Source organism: Capra hircus, chromosome 18 (assembly GCF_001704415.2).
Source record: "Capra hircus breed San Clemente chromosome 18, ASM170441v1, whole genome shotgun sequence".
Lineage (NCBI taxonomy): Eukaryota > Metazoa > Chordata > Mammalia > Artiodactyla > Bovidae > Capra > Capra hircus.
Genome location: NC_030825.1, coordinates 27,691,851 through 27,714,562, shown reverse-complemented (window position 1 = coordinate 27,714,562; position 22,712 = coordinate 27,691,851). Strand labels below are relative to the sequence as shown.

General features: G+C 37.3%; 1 protein-coding gene across 6 annotated transcripts in view; it reads left to right on the top strand.

The window, feature by feature from the left end:
- The window catches only part of CNOT1 (CCR4-NOT transcription complex subunit 1), an 84,031-nt gene that overhangs the window by 18,058 nt on the left and 43,261 nt on the right, over positions 1–22,712 (top strand). For all 6 annotated transcript variants that reach the window (XM_005692051.3, XM_005692049.3, XM_005692050.3 and 3 more), the window contains exons 2-10: positions 9,518–9,793; positions 15,434–15,541; positions 16,394–16,492; positions 16,838–16,906; positions 16,994–17,048; positions 17,505–17,708; positions 19,558–19,726; positions 20,745–20,871; positions 21,014–21,124. In XM_005692051.3, the coding sequence (XP_005692108.1) occupies positions 9,692–9,793; positions 15,434–15,541; positions 16,394–16,492; positions 16,838–16,906; positions 16,994–17,048; positions 17,505–17,708; positions 19,558–19,726; positions 20,745–20,871; positions 21,014–21,124 (1,044 nt within the window). In that variant the 5' untranslated portion in view covers positions 9,518–9,691. The remainder of the gene's footprint in view (positions 1–9,517; positions 9,794–15,433; positions 15,542–16,393; positions 16,493–16,837; positions 16,907–16,993; positions 17,049–17,504; positions 17,709–19,557; positions 19,727–20,744; positions 20,872–21,013; positions 21,125–22,712) is intronic.

Below are 22,712 nucleotides of genomic sequence, written 5' to 3'. Positions count from 1 at the left end.
CATAGGCAATTTTTTTTTACCCTGTGATTTATTGGAAGGAACTTTTACACATAGTAGCTTACTGCAATTACAGGTTGGATAATCTTCTAACTATGTCAGAATGCTTAACTGCTTAACTGTTTGGATTTTATTTTCATCTGCACACATGAAGAACTTAGAATTCATAGGAAGAAATTTGTGGCTGCCAAAAGCAAATTTGATCACCAGGGTGGATTCAGAAATGTGTGTTCGATGTTCTGTTCCCTCAAGCATTTCTAAGTGATGTGGCATTTGAGGTAAATTATAGAAACATTGTTCGTAAGTCCCTTCTAGTGCTCAAATAGACCTAGCATTAGTAACAGTCCTTTTAATTGGCTCTTGTGTCTTTCTGACATTATCCCCCTGAAACTTCTGAGTGTTTCCCATTTTTGTCACAGGATGATCCAGACTCATCTTGCATCTTCCTTGTTTAAAAATCCTGGAATTAGTCATATCTCCAAGGAATCTTTATTCTTCTTAGCATTTAGAAACCAAGATCCAGAAGTTAGATGAGCTCCTTGCTTCTGGGGTATCATTGTTTCTAGGACTTTTAAAAAATTGAGACAGAATTGATATATAACATTGTAAGTTTAAGGTGTATAACATACTGGTTTGATACATTTATAATGTAATATGATTGCCTTTGTAATGTTAGCTAATACATCTGTCAACATCATATAATTATTTCTTACAGTGAGAACAATTACTGTCTTAATAAGTTTAATGTTTATTATACAGTTTTGTTGTCCATAATCACTGTACTGTGTATTAGATCCCTAGGACTTATTTGCTAGTTGCATGTATGTACCTTTTAAACATACATTCCCTCACCCCCTGGTAACCACCATTCCACTGTGGTTTTTCAAGTTTGATTTTTTAACATTTTAACTTATTTTTTTATTGAGTTATACTCAACATAATAGTTTCAGGCATACATCAAAATGATTTGAAATTTGCATATATTTCAAAATGATCACAAGTCTAAATGTTTATTATTACACATAGTTGTTAAGTCTGTTTTTTTCCTTTTTTCCTGACTTCTCAGATTTACTATAGTCAGCATGTTGTATATTATATCCCCAGGACTTAAACTTCATAACTGGAAGCTTGTACCTTTTAACCACCTTCACATACTTAATGCATACACCTCTCGCAACCATCGGTCAGTTACCAGTTCTCTGTATAAGTTTGATGGTAGTTTTTTTTTTTTCCTAAAGATTCCACATAGAAGGGAAGTCATAGTCTTTGACTTATCTCACTTAGCATTATGTTCTCAGACCCAACCACGTTGGGACAGATGGCAGGATATTTTTCCCCCTCGTGGCTGAAGAGAATTCCATAGTATACAGAGTTGACCCTTGAATGATACGGAATTAGGGGCATGAATTCCCATGTATAACTTCGTAGTTGGTGTCAGCATGTGCAGTTTGGCATCCAGCCACAATCATATAATGCCATAGTACATATTTAGTGTAAAAACCTTCGTGAAACCTTCGTTTGGTGGACCCACTCGGTTCAAGCCTGTGTCTTTCAAGGATCCATTGTATGTACTACATCTTCATATGTTTGTCCATTGACAGAAACTTATGTTATTTCCATATTGGCTATTGAAAATAATGCTGCAGTAAATACAGGAGTACAGATATCTTTAATAACCTGTTTTCATTACTTCTGGATGTATATGCAAGTGAGATTGTTGGATTGTATGGTTGTTTTATTTTTAATATCTTGAGGAACCTCTACATTGTTCTCCATAGTGGCTGAACAAGTTTATAATTCCACCAGCAGTATATAGGGCTTCTCTTTTCTCCACATCCATGCTAACCCCTCTTGTCTTCCTGTTGATAGCCATCCTTATAGATGTGAGGTAATACCCTGGTTTTGATTTGCATTTCCCCCAAGGATTAGTGATGTTTAGCACTTTTAATGTTGGCTAGCTGTTTTGGTGTCTTCTTTGTCCACTTAGTTCCTCTGCTCATTTTAAAATCAGATTTGGAACTTACCTGGTGGTCCAGTGGCTGAGACTTAGAGCTCCCAGTGCAGGGGTAGCGGGTTCAATCCATGGTTGGGAAAGTAGATTTTAGATGCTGCAACAAAGAACTCCCACAGTATAAATATTTTTTTAAGTCATATTTGTTTTTCTTACTGAATTGTATGAGTTCTTTATAAACTTTGGATATTAACCTCTTGATACATGACTTGCAGATATTTTCTCTATTCTGTAGGTTGTCTTTTCATTTTATTCTTTGGTTATACTGAAGCTTTTAAGTTTGTTGTGGCCTGATTTTGTTCTTTTTTATGATTGCCTTGGCTATTCAGGATCCTTTGGTTACATAAAACTTTTTGAATTTTTTTTTCTATGAAAAAGGCCTTTGGAATTTTGATATTATGTTGAATTTATTGATCGCTTTGGGTTGCTTGGACATTTTAACAGTATTAAGTAACACTGTCCTTCCTGTGTTTATTACTATTATTTTTCTTATGCTTGCTTTCAACAAAGTCTTGTAGTTTTTGTTGTACAATCTAATATATTTTATTAGACTCAGGAAATTTTTCTTTATTTGGCTGCATTAGGTCTTAGTAGCATGTGGGTCTTAGTTAAGACCTAGTGGTGCTAGGTTTTAGTTTGCAGCATGTGGGACCTAGTTTCCTGACCAAGGATTGAACCTGGGCCCACTTTGTTGGGAGAATGGAGTCTTCAACCACTGGGCCAGTAGAAGTCCCAGAAATTTTTCAAATGAGTTCCTGTTGATACTTAAATTTCAAATAAAATATTTCAGGTTTTAAAAACTTTTATCTTTTTAAAAAATTTATTTTTTAATTGAAGGATAATTGCTTTATGGAATTTTCGTGTTTTCTGTCAAACTAAACTTTGATCTTCACTACATTGATCTGTAATGATTCTGGATGCCTATTCATTTATTTACTGTATCCAGTAATATATAAATGTAGCATAAAATTACAGTAAAATATTAACTGCTGAAAGTAAACCTGTTGAGTCAAATTTCTTTGATTTCTTTCTGTCCTTAAAAATATATCCCACTCTACATCAAGAATGTTCAGGATACTGTGTTAGTTGAAATATTTGTTTTTACTGTGTTCTTTATTAGCTTGATACTCAGGTTCATTTATTCTTTTTGTTTGTTTGTTTTTTATGAAATATCAAAGATGTAAATAATGGTTCAGAAGTCAAAACCATATAAAAGGTATAATCAGTGAATTTTTGTTCTGATTCCTGTCTACTACCCACTTATCACCCACTCCAGTGTAGGTAGCTTTTTATTAGTTAATAGCTGATCTTTCCATGTATTTTTTGCAAAAAAAAAAAAAAAAAAGCAACTGTGTTTATGTGTACATATATACAAAATAAAAAGTAGCATTTATAGAAATTAAAGCTTTAAACAAAGAGTAGAATACTTTGTACATTATCCGAGATGTTTGTTCTCCAGTCACCAACTCATGACCATTCCTTTGCTATGATAAATATTGCAGTGAATAATATTTTGTATGTGTTATGTTACATGTGTGACATGTATAGATTTCTTAGTGGACTTTTAAAAAATGGAATTTTAAATGAAAGCCTCTCTGTAATCTCTGTTAATCTGTAGCTTGTTTTCTCTGCACATGTAAACATAGGTGTGTTTATGCGATGGCATCATGCTATTCAGAGTACTGCAGCTTTTCACTCAGTGTCATGAATATTCTTTTATGTTAACACTTAAAAGATTAACTGTAAACCACAACTGCCTGGTATTCCTTAGATTGGATATTCAAGAAACAATTTTTAATATTGTGTAGTGTTTTTCAGTTAAAATGTGAAATAATTTTATATAAGTTGGACTTCTACGTACCATTTTATAAGCTTTTCATTCTGCACTGTGTAGTGGATGTTTATAGCAGAACTACATTTTAAATGTCTATTTCACATGTTGGGTGGGATTCCATTGGATGTAGGTAGATAATCCTTTTACTGCTGTGTGTGTGTGTGTGTGTGTGTGTGTGTGTGTGTAAAAGATACTATAGACAATATACATATATACTTTGAGCAATATATATACATATGTAATATATACATATATTGTTTCTAATATCTTTAATATTAGGAAAAATACCAAGAATACACTTTAAAAATCTTTGTCTTCCAAAGTTGCTGTTTTAATCTTTACATAGCCATATCCTTGGTAGATTTCTTTTATCCTTGGTAGATTTTTAAAAAATTAATTTGCTGTTTATTTGGCTATACCCAGTCTTAGTTGGCAGTATGTGGGATCTACAGTCTTTGCTGCAGCATGTGGAATCTTCTAGTTGTGGCATTTGGGATCTTTTTTAGTTGCAACATTCAAACTCTTGCTTGAGGCCTGCAAACTGTTAATTGCAGCATATGGGATCTAGTTCCCTGACCAAGGATTGAACCTGGGCCCCCTGCATTGGGAGTGTGGAGTCTTAGCCACTGCAGCACTGGAGCAGTCCCTGAAGTTAATAATTATTTAGCAGTTTGAGTCCCTGATATATATGGAGACCAAAACTAGGCACTGCGTATGCACATGAAATGCTCCTGGGCCACAGATCCCTTACAGTTGAGGAGTATCTTAGACTCTCAGATTTAGTGATCTTGAAATAATTTAACATCTAAACATTTTGAAGGAAAACTGTTGGAAGACACTTTATTGTTTTGCACTCATCTATTTCAATAAAGATGGCCTATAAAGACATTGTGACCCAATTTATATATACATTATGATGCTAAAGGTTAATTGGAAGGGTCTTAACAACTTAATAGTGCAGTTACTGAGGCAGTTAAATTAAAAATTATCTATCATTTACTTGCATGTGATTGTACTTCTGACTAGGAAAATTTCAATGGATTGTCATACCTTTTGGTAGAGTTGGAATATAAGTGCAAAATCCTAAGCTTCAGTTTATAGTTTTTCAGATATGCAGTGAACTAACTCCTTGTATGGGCCATGTAGTGCTTGTAATAAGTTGATGAACAGTAAAACAATTATGATCACTTTCATGTGAAGGGATAGGCAAATATGTTACCCATGTTTGGTGATATAAGGTGGAAAGAAAAAAGACTGGTGCGGAGGGCGGGGCGGGATTGCAATTTAGACAGGGTAATACTCACTGAGAAGGTGACATTTGTGTAGACTTGAAGTAGTTAGCCATATTGGCATCTGGAAGAAGATGGTTCCAGGCAGAGGAATCTAAGGTAAGAGTATGCTGGAGAAGCAGCCAGGAGGCCACTGTAGCTAAAGGGAACTGAGCAGAGGGGAGTGAAGAAGAAGGCTAGAGCAGCACCGGTGGCTGGGTTCCCTCAAGCTGTGTTTATTCATAGGCCATTGTAAGGGCTCAGGCTTCCATTCTGAGTCATTGGAGGGTTTTGAGCACAGGATGACCTGAGTGTTTTATATTTGGAAAGTCCTTTTCTCGTGTTGAGAATAGACTGGTGTGGAGCAAGGGTGGAAACAGGGAGACTAGTTAGGAGGTTAACATAGTAATCCCAGTGAGAGGTGATGATTCTTGGTTATAGCTGTGGTAAGAAATGAATAGATTCTGCATATATTTTATAAGTGGAGCCAAAAGAATTTTTTGACTGATTACAGTGAATGGGAAATCTAAGAATTTGGCCTGAGTAACTTAAGGAAGGAGTTGGTATCAACTGAGATGGGGAAAACAGGTGCAAGGATCGAGCCCATGCCCCTTGCAGTGGAAGCATGGAGTCTTAACCACTGGACTGCCAAGGAAATCCCAGGGGCTCAGTTTTGAACACGTTTTTCATTAGGAAATTATATAACACAGTTCTAGATACATGAGGGAAATTTGGGTTGGAGATAGAATTTATAGAAGTTATTGCTATATATAGTTTCTAACATTGTAAGACTGAAGTATATCAAGAAAGTGAATGTAGAGAAGTCCAAAGATTCCAATACTGTGAGGTCAGAAGAGGAAGTGCTGGTAAAGGAGACTAAGGAAGAGACCAGTGACATGGCATTTTAGAAACAGATTAACAAAAGTGTAACTTGGACAGACGGATCAGTTTCTCTAAGGCTTCTGGATGGCTAAGGTGATCACATGTCCTAGTTTATACCTGTTGTCTTGGTGTAAATTGTTAATGGTACCCCTTTATTTTCAGAAGCATCCTATTTTGGTTAATAAATGATGTTGTCACCCTGCTAATAGATCCCATAAAGTGAGGGCTCAGTTGGGCATTAGTTTAATGCATTAACTTGCTTATGTAATGAAGACTGACTTGTTGAAAAGTGTGTTAGAGTAGTATTTTTATCCTTTGCAGTTGTTTTTTTTTTGGCCATGCCTTGCAGCTTCGGGATCTTAGTTCCCAGACCAGGGATTGAACCCAGGAACCGAACCCTGGCCTCCGGCAGTGAAAGCACCAAGTCCTAACCCTTGGACTGCCAGGGAACTCCCTCCTTCGTAGTCTTTAGGTGTTAATGCGAAAAAGTTGTAACCCTTGTTACAGAGCTCATGTCAGAAGAGAAGATATAGTTTGAAGTGCCAAAGTAAGCAGGAATTCATTTTATTGGAAGGTCAGTGAACACTTACTTTGCTGGATTTGTGCTGTACCACAGGTAAACCTGCTTCCCAAGTGGCGCGAGGGGTAAAGAATCTGCCTGCCAAAACAGGAGACGCAGAGAGAGACACTGGTTTGATCCTTGGATTGGGAAGATCCTCTGGAGTAGGAAATGGCAACCTGCTCCAACAGTCTTGCCTGGGAAATCTCATGGAGCTGGGTGGGCTTCAGTCCATGCGGTCACAAAAAGATTTGGACATGACTTAGCAACTAAACAACAATACAGTGTAAAGTAACTACTGTTCATACGAATACTATACTTTGAATAATACATATTTAGGGTTCTTTTTGGCTCTGCTGGGTTTGCATTGCAGCTTAAGGGCTTTTCTTGTTGCGGAGCACAGGCTCCAGAGCGTGAGGTCTTGGTAGTTGCAGCGTGTGGGCTCTATAGTTGTGGCTTGAGGGCTTAGTTGCCCCATGGTGTGTGGGATCTTAGTTCTCTGACCAGGGATTGAGCGTGTGTCCCCTGCATTGGGAGGCAGATTCTTAACCACTAGACCACCAGGAAAGACCTTGAATAATACAGTTTTAACTGAACACAACTTATAAAAATTAAAAATACTTTGATTTATACTTGCCACTAAAAACAAGCATTTTATTTTACTGTTATTATTATTTGGCTGTACTATGCAGCTTGCAAGACCTTTAGTTTCCTGACCAGGGATTGATACTGGGACCATGGCAGTGAAAGTGATAGGTCCTGACCACTGAATTGCCAGAAAAATCCCCCAAAATGAGCATTTTAGGTTTTTAATAAAGAGGTCTTCTTTTGACCCCTTTTATTCACACAGTTCTGATGATAATGTTATCTGAAGGCATCTTAGCCAAGGACTTTCTGACTTAGAGTTTTTATTTTGAACTTGGGAGGTTATTGAGTGGTTTCTTGGACTTTTTTTTTTTTTTTCTGGAAATGACCTGTATATAAGCTGCCTGGTTTAGCTTGGATGTGAAGATTCTTGAAACAACCAGTGGTATATATGTGTAGCTCTGTTCATTTTTCCTCTAGTTCCTTTGGCTGATATTTTACGAAAATCTCAAGTAATCTACTTATTCTAAACTTACCTACCCTTCTGATGGGTTTTCCCCCCTTTTCTTTGACTTTTCTTTAAACATTTCTTTGAAAAAGAAAGGTGGAAAATAAAATACATACTTATGTGAAAACAATGTTAGAAACTAAAGAAGATTTAAAAGGCAGTCTTCCACACTTTACCTTCTTACTCAGAGGTAGCTATTAAATACTTTTTCAACAAAAATTCCTATGTCCTCACCCCCACCTGCAGGATCTTAGTTCCCTGACCTGGGATGAAACCTGGGCCTCTGCAGTGAGAGTCCTAACCACTGGCCTGCCAGGGAATTCCCATCTGTGTCCCTGTTTTTGTCTTAATAAGTGTCTTTCCTGCACAGTTTTGCTTCATTTCTGTTTAACAGCTGCTTTGTTTCAATATACCATAATTTATTTCTTCTTGTATTTCTTCATATTTAAGCAGTTACTTTTTGCTCTACTTTTTCTATTTGCTGTGATACACAGTATTTCACTGAAAATCTGTTTCCTTTGAGTTCTTGAGGTAATATACATCAAAAGATACAGTCTTAATTGTGGAATTATGGTTTTCGGAGTAATGCAAAAATCACTTTCTACAATATTGCCAATATTTGAGTTTCAGAAAAGGTTGTACCAGTTAATAATGTTAACAGTCTTGGTGAAATATGCCATCATCATAATATGAAGGAAACAACTTGCTCTAAGAATTTACAGCAAGCATGTTAGTTACATATAATGGATAGATAGCATCAGTTTATCTTTGACTTCTTATATGGCATTACTTTAGAATAAACAAAAATGCCTTGCTACGTCCCCAAGATTCTCTTACTGTTTTTTTTTTCCCCAGAAAGATGTAGAGAAGAATAGCATAGGTAGAAACAAAACAGAACAAAGCAGGGTAGGCTTTCTGCATTGTTAAGAAGTTATTAAAGGTTTAAATGCCCTTACCAAGGGGATTTTTATTTTTATTTTTTTCCCAAGGGGATTTTTAATCTTCATGAATTTCCTTTACCTTACGTAGTAAGTTCTGATGGTAATGAAGTTATGAGCAGATTTCTGATGGTGAAGCTGTGGATAAGCTTAGCTCCTTGCATTCAAAGATTCTTGTGTCAGCAGTGGTGCTTGGTGAATTCTTAAAAACTTGGAGTGGGGTGTGTGTGTGTATGTATATGTTGTGATACAGAATAGCCCTGTGTGTGTTGTGATGCAAAATAGTTCCTGACTCAGCAGGTGGTTGGAATTAATAAAATGATAAGCATCCTGTCATTTTAGCTATATTGCTGCTTTGAGTTTCCTTTCTAAATTCTGTTACTGAGAAGTTTGAACAGTGCAGGAAGAAATTTGGGTTCTAGGGCCCTTAATTTACTTTTAGGTCAGCTGTTCAAATACTGAAACATATATCCTAAAATACGGCTTTAAAACCAAACTACTGTCTGATTCTGAAGCAATACATAAGTAGTAAGGTGAATAAATGTAATCTGTAAATAAGTTGTAGACAGTGTGGGAAGAGGGATTGAGAATGTCAAATGAATGTTTCTTTCCACGAGCCCTAATTTTAGGGTAATACTTTCTTGTGGCTTCTAAAGGATGTAGTGTAAATTATCATTGAAATTGTTAAAGGAGAAGCCTCGTGTTACAGGGCATCTTGCTAAAAATACAATCTTTTTTGAAGCGGATGGATGTATTTTCTTTTTATACTGCCCCTACCTAATTTTTCAAACTTGGCATCTTTTTATCAGTAACGGTTGAGACATCATAATTTTTTAAAAGGTCCTTGGTGGTATTTCAGGTCTTAAGATGGAGAGTTATTTAACCTCTTTTAATCCTAATAAATTACCTAATTAAATTTTTTTTATTCTAAATAGGTGCCATGTTTCAGAACAGAGTAAGACTCCTGGTAAAAAAGAACTAAAGACACTGTACGGACACCAGATACAGGCTGATTACAAAGAAAGCAGTAACCTGCCTCTGAGGTGACTAAAGGGGAATAATGGTGATTTTGCGCCGGGCTCGGCCGCCTGCTTCCGCCCCAACCAGCAATGAATCTTGACTCGCTCTCGCTGGCCTTGTCTCAAATCAGCTACCTGGTGGACAATTTAACCAAGAAAAACTACCGAGCCAGCCAGCAGGAAATACAGCATGTAAGTAAACTAGTGAGAAAGCAAGCATCATTAAAGGAATGAGTGAAGGAAATGAGTAAAGGAATACAGTGAAGAAAAATTGGAAATTTACTTGGGTGTGCTGCATGAAAAATAACTTTGCCTCTTATTTCTAGTGATTTCAGCTTAATGTATAGAAGAGATCTTACTTCATTGCTTTTTTCTGCATTTTAGGATTCACAGATTTTGATTTTTCTATAAGCTTAGGAATCTGGTCTGTTTCATTTTAGTCGGTCCCGTTTTCTTTTCTGCCTTAAAAAAAGTGAGATATACTTCACAAACTATAAAACTGATCCTTTTAAAATGTAAAATTTGCTAGTTCTTAGTATATTCATAAAGTTGTTTGGCTGTCGCCACCTAACTCGAGAATGTTCACATCACCCCAAGAGGAAACACCTGAATCCATTAGCAGTTGCTTTCCATTTCTCCCTACCTCCAGCCATTGGCAACCACCAACCTACTTTTTGCCTCCATGGGTTTGCCTTTCTGAACATTTCATATAAATGGAATCATACCATATGAGGCATTTTGTTTCTGCCTTCTTTCACTAGCGTAAGTTTTCAAGATTAATTCATGTTGAAGCATGCATCTGGATATTTAGGTTTGGTTCCACTTTTGGCTGTTGTAAATATTGTGGCTATCAACATTCATTTACACGTTTTGGGTGGATGTTTATTTTAAATTTTGAGAGTATATACCAAAGAATGGAATTGCTGGGTCATATGGTAATTTAGGAGAACTGTGGTGGAAACTCAGTAAAAATCTTGGCCAGTTCCACAGGGAGAGCTGGAATGGATATCACAGTGGTCCCCTGGGGGTCCCAGATGGCTTGGCCTTTGTATCCGTGTTGTTGTATGAGGGCTGCCTCAGAAAGACCATGTGTTCTTGGGTAATACGATTCAGCTTAGACGAACACGGAAGGAGCCAATTGCAGGGGTACCTACAACTTTACCTTGAAGTGGGAAATATGGTGGCACTGCCTGGATTTCCCCCAGCAAGGCTCAATGTGGTCAACTTAATAGTATATTATAATTGGTTTGATCGTCTTCTCTACTCTGAAGACCTCAAGGTGTGGGACTGTCCTTTAGTCTCTGTCTCCTATACCTAACCTTTAGTGTTCAAGTGCATTTGAATTGAAATGAAAGAAGGGATAAATTATTTAATAATTAATTTTGAATGTCGATGCTAGAATGTTTGGTGTTAGCCTTGGGCTGAAGTTTTCAGTGTGTACAGATTTTCTTTAGACAAGTGTGGCCTCACTGGTACCTTTCAGATAACCCCCCTATTTTACTTTGAGAATGGTAAGAAATTTAGAACTGGGATGGGAATAGGGTTCTAGTTCTTGACTCTGGATTTCCTTTGGTGATAGGTAAAGGCTTATTGCAGTTCTTAGCTGCCTAGTATTTATTTTTATAAATATTTAGGGGCTTCCCTTGTGGCTCAGACAGTAAAGAATCTGTCTGCAATGCGGGAGACCCTTGTTCAGTCCCTGGGTTGGGAAGATCCCCTGGAGAAGGGATCTTCTCCAGTATTCTTGCCTGGAGAATTCCATGAACTGAGGAGCCCGGTGGGCTGTATAGTCCATGGGGTCACAAAGAGTTGGACACAACTGAGTGACTAACACTTTTCACTTGTTGTGGCTTAAATAGGTTGACAGGAATTGTGTTCCTTTTGTTCTTTCTTCTGCTGACAAGTAGGAAGAAGGAATATTTATCAGATTTTCTTTAGATGTAGGAAATCTGTAAACGTGAATGAGCTGGCTAGTATTACTATGCTATAGGTGAAAAAGCAACTTGAGAATTTAATTTGCCCCCTTAGTCAGGATTTTACGATGTCCTTTAGAGAGTAACTCCTATAGTTTTTTCTTTGAAAATATTTGTTGTCATTATTAAAGAAGATATGAGGACTTTGCTGGTGGTCCATTGGCTAAGACTCCACACTCCCAACACAGGGGTCCTGGTTCGATTCCTGGTCAGGGAACTAGCTCCAACATGCTACAACTAAAGATCAAAGATCCCTCATGCTGCTGCTAAGACCCGGTGCTGCCAAAGAAATTAGTAAATATTTAAAAAGGTACTATATGAGTAAAATATAGAAAAATAAACTCAAGCCTGATTTTCCTACTCAGCTTTTTAATACTTGAGTAATTTGTGGTTTGCATTAAAAGTATTTTTATTACAAAAACATTTTATACTGTTCTTTAAATGATAGTCTCAATAAATTTAAAAATTTTATTAAAATTTCAATTATTTCATTTATAAAATGTAATAATACAGTTTTAAGATTTTATTAAAGATGATCTCAATCACACATGAGTAGGTATAATAGAACCCCCATGAATCTGTCATCTGGTTTCATTTACCATAAACCTAATCTCAATACCATTATCACATCTTTTTTTAAAACGCTCAGTAAGTCTTTTTTTTTTTTTTTACTGTTATTAGAGTATAGTTGATTTACAGTGTTTGTTAGTTTCTGGTGTACAGCAGAGTGATTCAGTTATGTGTATGTATATTATTTTTTGTATTCTTTTCCATTATTGTTTTATTACAGGATACTGAATATAATTCTCTGTGTTGTAGAATAGGATGTTTATCCAGTAGGATGTGTTTATCCATTCTGTACAATAGTTTGAACCTGCTACTCTCAAATTCCCAATCCTCCTCCAAACCCTTCCCCCCAGCAGAATAGTTCTTAAGCATCAAATATCCAGTTAACATTAGCATTTTTTCAGTTGCCTCATGTAAAAAAATGTAAAAACTGTTGACTTGAGTCAGGACTGCTCCCCCATAGTTTGTTTCATTTTTATTAAATGTCTTTTAAAATTTATGGTTAATCCTTCTCTTCCCACCCCCTGCAGTTATTTTGTTAAATCAGATTGTCCTATAGTTACCCACTGTCTGAATATTGCTGATTACATTCCCGGGGTGGTATTTTACATGTTCTTTACTTTCCTATAAATTGATAATTAAATTTGGGAACTTAATCAGATTAAGTTTTTTTCCTCCCTTAGGACAATTTTATGGGTGGCAGTGTATATTTAATTAGGAGGTTCATAATGTCTAGTCTCTATTTTTGTGATTTTTGTCAGGCATTGTTCATTGACTGGATTTCATTGATTGTTAAGGATTGCAAAGTGGTAACATTCTAATTGTTAGCATTTTTTATTAGTTGAAATAGTTCTGTAAATGGAAACTTGCCCTTACCACCTGTAATTGTCTGGTTGCCTGAAGTATGATTTATATAGAGGAAGGGCTTGATTCTGTTCGCTAGTTTTCAAAATGACTTATTTCCTAGCCTCCAAAATAAGACCAATGAATGATTTTTTAATGTTAGAAATCTGCATATTTTTTAACATATTTGATGTGTTTGAATCCATTGAAAGTATTCTTGATATTCATCCATTATCCTTCTTGGCCAGTGAAAGCTTATTCTTATTGGCTTCCAAGTCCTTTGACCCTATTTTAAATTAAAAAAAAAAAAATCTTCCTTCCTTCCTTGAGCCTTCGCTGCTGCATGGAATTTCTCCAGTTGCAGTGTCCCGGCTTCCCATTGTGGTACTTCTCTTGTTGCAGAGCACAAGCTCTAGGTGCACAGGCTTCAGCAGCCTGGGGCACATGGTATCAGTTGCTCCATGACATGTGGGATCTTCTTGGACCAGGTATTGAGCTTATGTCCCCTGCATTGGTAGGCAGATTCTTAAACCACTGGATGACCAAGGAAGTCACTGAAGTTTTTTTTTTTTTTTTTTAAATATGAGAGGCTAGAATAGGAAAAAAGTAGTCTTAGTTCCACCATCTTTTACTTAGGAGTTTGACAGTTTTGTCCTTAAATTAATGTCTTTTGTGTTAAAAGTAATCTTTTATGTCTCCCGCAAAAATTTTTCATGTTCTTTTCAGTATGTTAAACTGTTTGAATAGGTGCACTGTTTTTTATAAAGTAATCCGAAGCATTCATACAGATAATGCACTAAAAACCCAGAACGAATCTTTTGGTTCATGGAGTCTGTTAATGTGCTGTTTAGTAGACAGATTATTACTCTACATATACATTGTGCTAAGCTCTTTTCAATAACCTCAGATATGCAGATGACACCACCCTTATGGCAGAAAGTGAAGAGGAACTAAAAAGCCTCTTGATGAAAGTGAAAGAGGAGAGTGAAAAAGTTGGCTTAAAGCTCAACATTCAGAAAACGAAGATCATGGCATCTGGTCCCATCACTTCATGGGAAGTAGATGGGGAAACGGTGGAAACAGTGTCAGACTTTATTTTTTATATAATCACTGCAGATGGTGATCACAGCCATGAAAATAAAAGACGCTTACTCTTTGGAAGGAAAGTTATGACCAACCTAGATAGCATATTCAAAAGCAGAGACATTATTGCCAACAAAGGTCCGTCTAGTCAAGACTGTGGTTTTTCCAGTGGTCATGTATGGATATGAGAGTTGGGCTGTGAAGAAAGCTGAGTGCCAAAGAATTGATGCTTTTGAACTGTGGTGCTGGAGAAGTCCCTTGAGAGTCCACTTGGACTGCAAGGAGATCCAACCAGTCCATTCTAAAGGAGATTAGTCCTGGGTGTTCTTTGGAAGGAGTGATGCTAAAGCTGAAACTCCAGTACTTTGGCCACCTCATGCGAAGAGTTGACTCATTGGAAAAGACTCTGATGCTGGGAGGGATTGGGGGCAGGAGAAGGGGACGGCAGAGGATTAGATGGCTGGATGGTATCACCGACTCGGTGGACGTGAGTCTGAGTGAACTCTGGGAGTTGGTGATGGACAGGGAGGCCTGGTGTGCTGCGATTCATGGGGTCGCAAAGAGTCGGACACGACTGAGTGACTGAACTGAACTGAAGCCCTTTTCTTGACTAGATATGACATGAGCACAGATACATAAATTCCCAGTTCTCACTTATAGTCTAGTGAGACATAGAAAATAGAAAATTATCTGGTGATGTACCATGGAGAGAAGTAAAGCAGGGTGAGGGGTGATGATGGCAGGTCATATTCTATTTTAGGGAGGGTAATTAGGAAACCTCTGACTGATGAAGTGACTTTACAGCAGAAACCTAAAGGAGGTGAGAAGACAAACCGTTTTTAGATACCTGGAGTTTTTTAGTTAGAGGGAATAGCGTTGGTAAATTTGAGCAACAGCCAGAAGCTCAGAGCTAGTACTAATAATCAGATCAGTTCCTTTAGGGCTGTTCCCTGTGGGCTATTATAAAAGTTGCAGTTGTGTTAGATTTCAGGTTATACTCTTTAGGGTAAAAACAACAATGGACAGAAAAAGTGAGGCTCCCACGAGTGCAGTTTGTTATAAAATTGTTGCCTTACAACTTCAATGTGTCATTTGTGCTGTTTGATATTTTTGGTGTAGAGGGGAATCAATGTACACAATTAGGTGGGGCTAATTCCTGATAGTTTCTATTTTTCTTTCCTTCTTGCTAGTGCCTGTAGGAAGCATTTTAAAAATACGTAATCACAAAATATTGGCACTTCCATCTCAATTCCTAGAACTCTTATTCCAGAATGAACAGTTATGTAATTTGGGATGTTGTCCTAGAGGTGAATTAAAAAAAAAAAATCACTCAGTTTTGACTACAAACTCGTATTTTTGGTTTTAGATTGTGAATCGGCACGGTCCTGAGGCAGACAGGCATTTGTTACGCTGCCTATTTTCGCATGTGGATTTCAGTGGCGATGGTAAAAGCAGTGGCAAAGATTTTCATCAGGTATTTGGGGCTTACACAGTATATATTCGCTTAGATCCAATTGTTCCCTGAGTTGCATTTTGGGCATAGTTGCATAGCAGATCACACATACAAATAGGATCCAGAAATAATCTTAGCTGAATGGCTTAAAGATAGAGGGACTTCTCCTTTTCTTATCCTTCTCTTCTCTTGCCTGGCTGAAGAAGGCAATGGCAACCACTCCAGTACTCTTGCCTGGAAAATCCCATGGACCGAGGAGCCTTGTAGGCTGCAGTCCATGGGGTCGCAAGGAGTTGGACGTGACTGAGCAACTTCCCTTTCTCTTTTCCCTTTCATGCATTGGAGAAGGAAATGGCAGCCCACTCCAGTTCTTGCCTGGAGAATCTCAGGGACTGGGGAGCCTGGTGGGCTGCCGTCTCTGAGGTCGCACAGAGTTGGACACGACTGAAGCGACTTAGCAGCAGCAGCACCACCAGCAGACCATTATAGCTACACAATTCAGGCTTAGAAAACTGGGAATGAGACCTGCTTGAAGGAAGTGGGACTGTAGGGCAGTCCTGCTTGACAAGTAAGTTAGGCAGAAAGAAGATCTCTTGTCCTAGATCGAGTTCTATGGCTTGATTCTTAATCTGGGAGCAGTTTGTCATGATATTATGGTGACCTTGTCAATGGACTCTCTCCTGCAGAGGTTTTAGTTAACACTTCTTGTTAATAGACTTTGGTAGTTTCAGTGGGATTTTTAAAGAGCTGATTTTGATAATGTAGGAACAGTATACAGTATCAGGTTACCCTTTAATATTCTGAGCAATGCTGCTTCTGTTTATGCAAGATAATGACTGAGTGCTAATGAAATTTTATTTTTCATTTTTAAAGACTCAGTTTCTGATTCAGGAGTGTGCGTCACTGATTACGAAGCCAAATTTTATCTCAACGCTGTCCTATGCCATTGATAATCCATTGCACTATCAGAAGGTTGGTATTCCTTTTAGTAGCCCTAAGATGTAATTTCTTATTAGATGTTGTAAGAAACCCTTAATCCTTGATCTCGTATCATATTTTAATTTAAAAACTTCAAATACCTACTTTGGGGGGTTTTATAGCTTTCTAACAAAGTCAGGGTAGTTTGATAATAATTAGAACCTTAATAAAACTGGGTCATATCAAGGCTTAAGCTTGTCAGAACACAGTTCCACAACTGTTGCTAGCCTCACTACAAATTTGTCACTCCTCTGCAGCACCATAATTGGGTGAACAGATGCTTTTATAGATCTGAAAATTGTATGCTCCTATTTTAAAATAAAGTTTGGTTTGTTTCAGAGTTTAAAGCCTGCACCCCACTTATTTGCCCAGCTGAGTAAAGTTCTCAAGTTAAGCAAAGTACAAGAGGTAAGTGATTTAAGAAAAGAGATATGCAGAATTAGCAATAAAACAACTATTTGTACTCTTTGGTCAATCTGACCCTTCTTGTTTCAGGTAATTTTTGGCCTTGCCCTCTTGAATTCTTCCAGCACAGATCTCAGAGGTTTTGGTAAGTTCTTCTTTCCGGTAGTGAGGTTAGAGTCTTTAAAATCTGTGGATTTCTGAATCTTGAATTTCCATAGCTTAGAGAGTATGATTATTTTTGTTTGATCTCCTTTGTGTGTATATAGTAAAAACACATTAAAATTTGCCTTCATAACCACTTTCAAATGTATAATTCAGTAGGGTTAACTGTTCACATTGTTATGTAGTGGATGTCTGGAACTTCTTTGTTCTGAAAAACTCACGCTCTGTACCTGTTCAGAAATTCTGTACCCCCTCACCAAACCCTTGGCAATTGGTCTTTTATTTTATGTCTGCCAGCTAGAGCTGTGAAAACACAGAGGGTGAAGGGTGAGTTGGTGAATGAGAATGATGGTCATCTATCTACATTTTGATGGTATGTGACTTCTGACCTGTTGTGGTGCAAAAATAACTTTTGTTTGTTTGTTTACTTCCCTTCTAGCTGCCCAGTTTATCAAACAGAAGCTTCCAGATCTTCTGCGTTCTTACATTGACGCAGACGTCAGTGGAAATCAGGAAGGTGGCTTCCAAGATATAGCAATAGAGGTCCTACACCTCCTCCTGTCCCATCTCCTCTTTGGGCAGAAGGGAGCCTTTGGAGTTGGACAGGAACAGATAGACGCCTTTCTTAAGACGCTGCGCAGAGGTAAAAAGACTGTCTGTAGCCTGTAAAAGATGATACAAAAGATGGTTTTTTTGGATGAACACACGTGGCAAAGGGATTTCAGAATACAAATGAAGACAGTGATTTACCTTTCTGTTAAGTTGATAATCTTTGAGAAGGAAGAGAGTATTTTATAATTTAAAATACAAAAGTGATAAAAGCCTTGTTATAGAAACAATATAATGTGAAGAGTACTTCACCGACAGTCTTGCTGTCTAAGTGCCACCTCAGTTTGGGCTTGGTGTATTTCCATGTGGTCAGATTTTTCCCTTTTATGGGAGACAGAGACTGCGGTATTGTGGCATGTTCTTTTTGGTATGAAAGAAATTGATCACTCTTGATATACCCACTTTACCTCTTTGGCTGCTGGCATTGTGCTCAGATAACTCCTGGTTCTGTTGTTGCCATCTTCCTTTCAGAGATCTTTAAAACAAATCTTATAGTGGACTAGCCACTATCCATTTTTACTGTCATTATTGTTTTCTTAACGTTTATATAATTTATATTAAAATTTGTATAATTTTAAACTACATTAACTTTCTCAGTAATAGGAAGTTTTCCACTTGTCAGTGAAATGAAGAGACATGGATGTACTAGTTGTTTCTGATGCCTTCCTTGCATGGGAATTGATAGCTCTGTGTGACATTTTAGAGTGATATATAGGGTGTGAAGTATATAGTGATATATAGGAACAACAGACTGGTTCCAAATAGGAAAAGGAGTACATCAAGGCTGTATATTGTCACCCTGCTTATTTAACTTATATGCAGAGTACATCATGAGAAAACACTGGGCTTATGGAAGCACAGGCTGGAATCAAGATTGCTGAGAGAAATATCAATAACCTCAGATATGCAGATGACACCACCCTTATGGCAGAAAGTGAAGAAGAACTAAGGAGCTTCTTGATGAAAGTGAAAGAGGAGAGTGAAAAAGTTGGCTTAAAACTCAACATTCAGAAAACTAAGATCATGGCATCCAGTCCTATCACTTCATGGCAAATAGATGGGAAAACAGTGGCTGACAGTTTTCTGGGCTCCAAAATCACTGCAGATGGTGACTGCAGCCATGAAATTAAAAGATATTTACTCCTTGGAAGGAAACTTATGACCAACCTAGACAGCATATTGAAAAGCAGAGACATTACTTTGCCAACAAAGGTCCGTTTAGTCAAGGCTATGGTTTTTCCAGTAGTCATGTCTGGATGTGAGAGTTGGACTGTGAAGAAAGCTGAGTGCCAAAGAATCGATGCTTTTGAATTGTGGTGTTGGAGAAGACTCTTGAGAGTCCCTTGGACTGCAAGGAGATCCAACCAGTCCATCCTAAAGGAGATCAGTCCTGGGTGTTCATTGGAAGGACCGATTTTGAAGCTGAAACTCCGATACTTTGGCCACCTGATGCAAAGAATTGACTCATTGGAAAAGACCCTGATGCTGGGAAAGATTGAGGTCAAGAGAAGAGAATAACAGAGGATGAGATGGTTGGATGGCATCACTGACTCAATGGACATTGGTTTGGGTGGACTCCAGGCGTCGGACACGACTGAACTGATCTGAACTGATAGGGTGTGACTTGGTCAATAGATAATGGGATCTAAAAGAATTAAAAATATACTCACGACCGTTATATATGACAAAGGAACATTCAAATTTTAGAATTGGTGTTGAAGTCATAGTTTGGACTGGGCTAGCCGGGTTGGAAAAAACTGAATAAACTTTGCTTTGAGTATGAACTTGTCAAAGACTCAGGTTTGAGGGACTTCTAAAGAGTAAAAGAGGACAGTTCGTTTTTAATCAATATAACAGTTATAATTATCTTCTTCCTTTCTCAGATTTTCCCCAGGAACGCTGTCCCGTGGTGCTTGCACCACTTTTATACCCTGAAAAACGGGACATTCTAATGGACAGAATCCTGCCTGATTCCGGAGGGGTAGCTAAAACCATGATGGAGAGCTCATTGGCTGATTTTATGCAAGAAGTGGGCTATGGCTTTTGTGCAAGGTTGGTAGTAAGGCATTTTAAACCTCTGATTACTCTTAGGACAAGTACAATGTCCTTTTTTAAAGCAAGTTCCTGATGATTCCTTGATGTGTTTTCTTTGCCTCTCGAGAATTTTGCTTCTAAATTCAATCTTCCACATATTAGTTTTGCTGCCACCTATTAGTGTTTTGGTGGCTAAATTTCTACTTCTCCACATCCCCTAATTGCTCACATTTATGATTCAGGGGTTCCTAGCCTAGTTGGCATGTTAGGCATTTTTAGCTTTTGAGAGAGAAAGGGCATTGCAGCAAGTGTTAATGGGACTGTGTCCCATCCAGCATGCCTGATTTGCTCCTGCCTGCTCCCACCCTCAATTTCCTCACTGTGCCTTGATTTTTACAGTCTTCCTTTTCTGGCCTTTCATACCCTGCCTCTCAAATATTTTCCCCACCTGCCAGGGGCATCAGAGGAAATTGCTTACCCTAATGGTAGCACTTAGACTGTTAACAAACAGTGGATCATTAATGTTTCTTCTGAGAATATATTATTAAGGGCGTTTATGTGCTTTAGTTTGACTGTAAGTGTAACATTTAATATTTTTAAAACTCATGTAAATCACATTTCCACTTACGTTTGAAAGTGTATTTCTTATGTGTATGTATGTGCCTGGCATAAAACCTCTGTTGGTGCAAAGTGAAAAAAAGTACATTTTCAAGGCTTTGTACATATCAGAATAACCCTTGATTGGTATAAATCAAGTTATTCTTTAAAATACTGTTATTCAAAGATTGAGGAGGATAATTTTGTTTCTTTTTGAAAGATACTACTCTTAATTCATAGTTCCTTCTTTCATCAGTATTTTAAACTTTTTTCTTAACTGGGCATTTTTTCCATTACTTGCTGTGTAAAAGTAAGAAGAAATGAAGTGTATTACTCTATGTTAGTAAAACTAGTGATTTCACTCAAAGACTCAGATGAGTGTTTATCTTAACTTTGGTGTTGAGGGTGCCATTTTTCTGAAGTTAAATTTTTGTTTCAGTATTGAAGAATGTCGCAATATAATCATGCAGTTTGGTGTTCGGGAGGTCACAGCTGCCCAGGTTGCAAGAGTTTTAGGAATGATGGCTCGAACTCATTCAGGATTAACAGACGGAATTCCATTACAGGTAAGTGTGTCAATCAACTACTTTACAAAGTGAATTAATGTCCTACCCTTTTTATTTTATTAAGTCAGTATGGTTGTTCTATCAATCTGAGCTGAACACATGCAGTAGTTGGCTTTGTTTAATTCATTTTTTACTCTTACAGAGTATCTCTGCTCCTGGCAGTGGAATCTGGAGTGATGGAAAAGATAAAAGTGATGGAGCACAGGCACACACATGGAATGTAGAAGTCTTGATCGATGTTCTCAAAGAACTGGTGAGTGCATGTAATGTTGTATATTTATGATGTTAGCAAGGTATAGCCCAGAGAATGAAAATTTTAATGAGTAAAGTGCCGAGCTGAATGAGGGCTGCACTGTTCTGTAATTTCTGACTTCATTGGCTTAAATGTAATGAAACATCAGAAATAATTATGTACTGGAAATAGCACATAGTCAAACTCTAGCTTTGTTCATAATGAATTGTTGCTGTGCAGTTCTGAATCACACTGATGAGATGATTTGCTGGTGGTTACTGTGTGGTTTTTGGGGAAGGATGAATTTGTTACCAAGTAATGATTATATGAAGAATTATTGAGGAGAAAGTCTGAATGTTTTCTGGAAGGTGTAACAAAAACCCTGCCAACTTTGTTTATGATGGGTAGGAATAATTAAAATCAATACATCTCGTACTAGTTCCACTTCTAGAATATCCATAACTAAATAATTGGCTCCCAAATAAAAAGTACTTCTCCTAAAATAAAAAGTACCTCTCCTAAGATGTTGAAATGTTAAATAAAAGGGTGAAACTTCTACTTATTAAAAGGGAGTGTGGAGTCAAGATCAAGATGTAATATTCCAGGCTTGTTCATAAAATGTCAAGAAACTACATATAAGGCTAACGACTACACACACACACATAACATTCTTGGTAAGGTGTCAGGTCATTTATCCCATATTTCAGTTTTAGTTTTCTACATATGTACTTAGAGGCAGAACTGAATAACAAGGAATCGTACCATTCTCTGTATGACCTTAACATCAAAGGGGTTTCCTTTTATTTTTCTTAATAGTAAATGGGTTTATCGTGTTCAAACCTATTAAAAAAATAACTTGATGATGGCAGAAATTTTGGAAAGTGAAATGAAAAGCAAAATAAAATCACAGTTTTATCACTTATGGATAACCAGTTATTTGTTCTTAACCTGTGGTTGTCTATAAAATGAAAACATGCTTTTCTCTCTGTTTCATCACAGTAGTTTATTGCCTTATTGACAATACTCTCTTTTTAATTGTAGACAAGGACAGTGTTCCATGTTATCTGAACCTATGTTGTTTTGATTTCAGAGTGCAAAGGCTATAAATTAAATACCTTCAGTGTGGATTTGAATAGTTGAATTAGTAATACTTTCCTCTTCCTTTTTCTTCTCATATATTTGAGTTTCTGTGCATTTTTTTGTAGACAGGGAGCAGAGGACAATTTCAGACACACATTGGGTTAATAATTTATTTGTTTTTGTTGACTACCCAAGATGGAAGGAGGAAACCATAGGGGCACACCTGTGGACTTCCCAAACTTAATCTCTTTCTAGGAATGCTATTTAATAGTATATTTATGATTCTGTTTTGTCACATTCAGTCCTTGAAACAAACTGTAGAAAAAAATCTCAACTCTGAATGCTGTTGTTGCCTTAGAGTGAATATCCCAACTGAGGTTTACTCTTTGTACTGTATACAAAGCAAGTGTTAAAGTCTTCAGAGAAGTCACCTTAAAGCAAAACTAAACTGGATATGATGCTTTGGTTGGAGATTTAATTTTGAAGTATGCACATCCTTTTTTTTTCCCTTTCAAGCACAGAATATTCT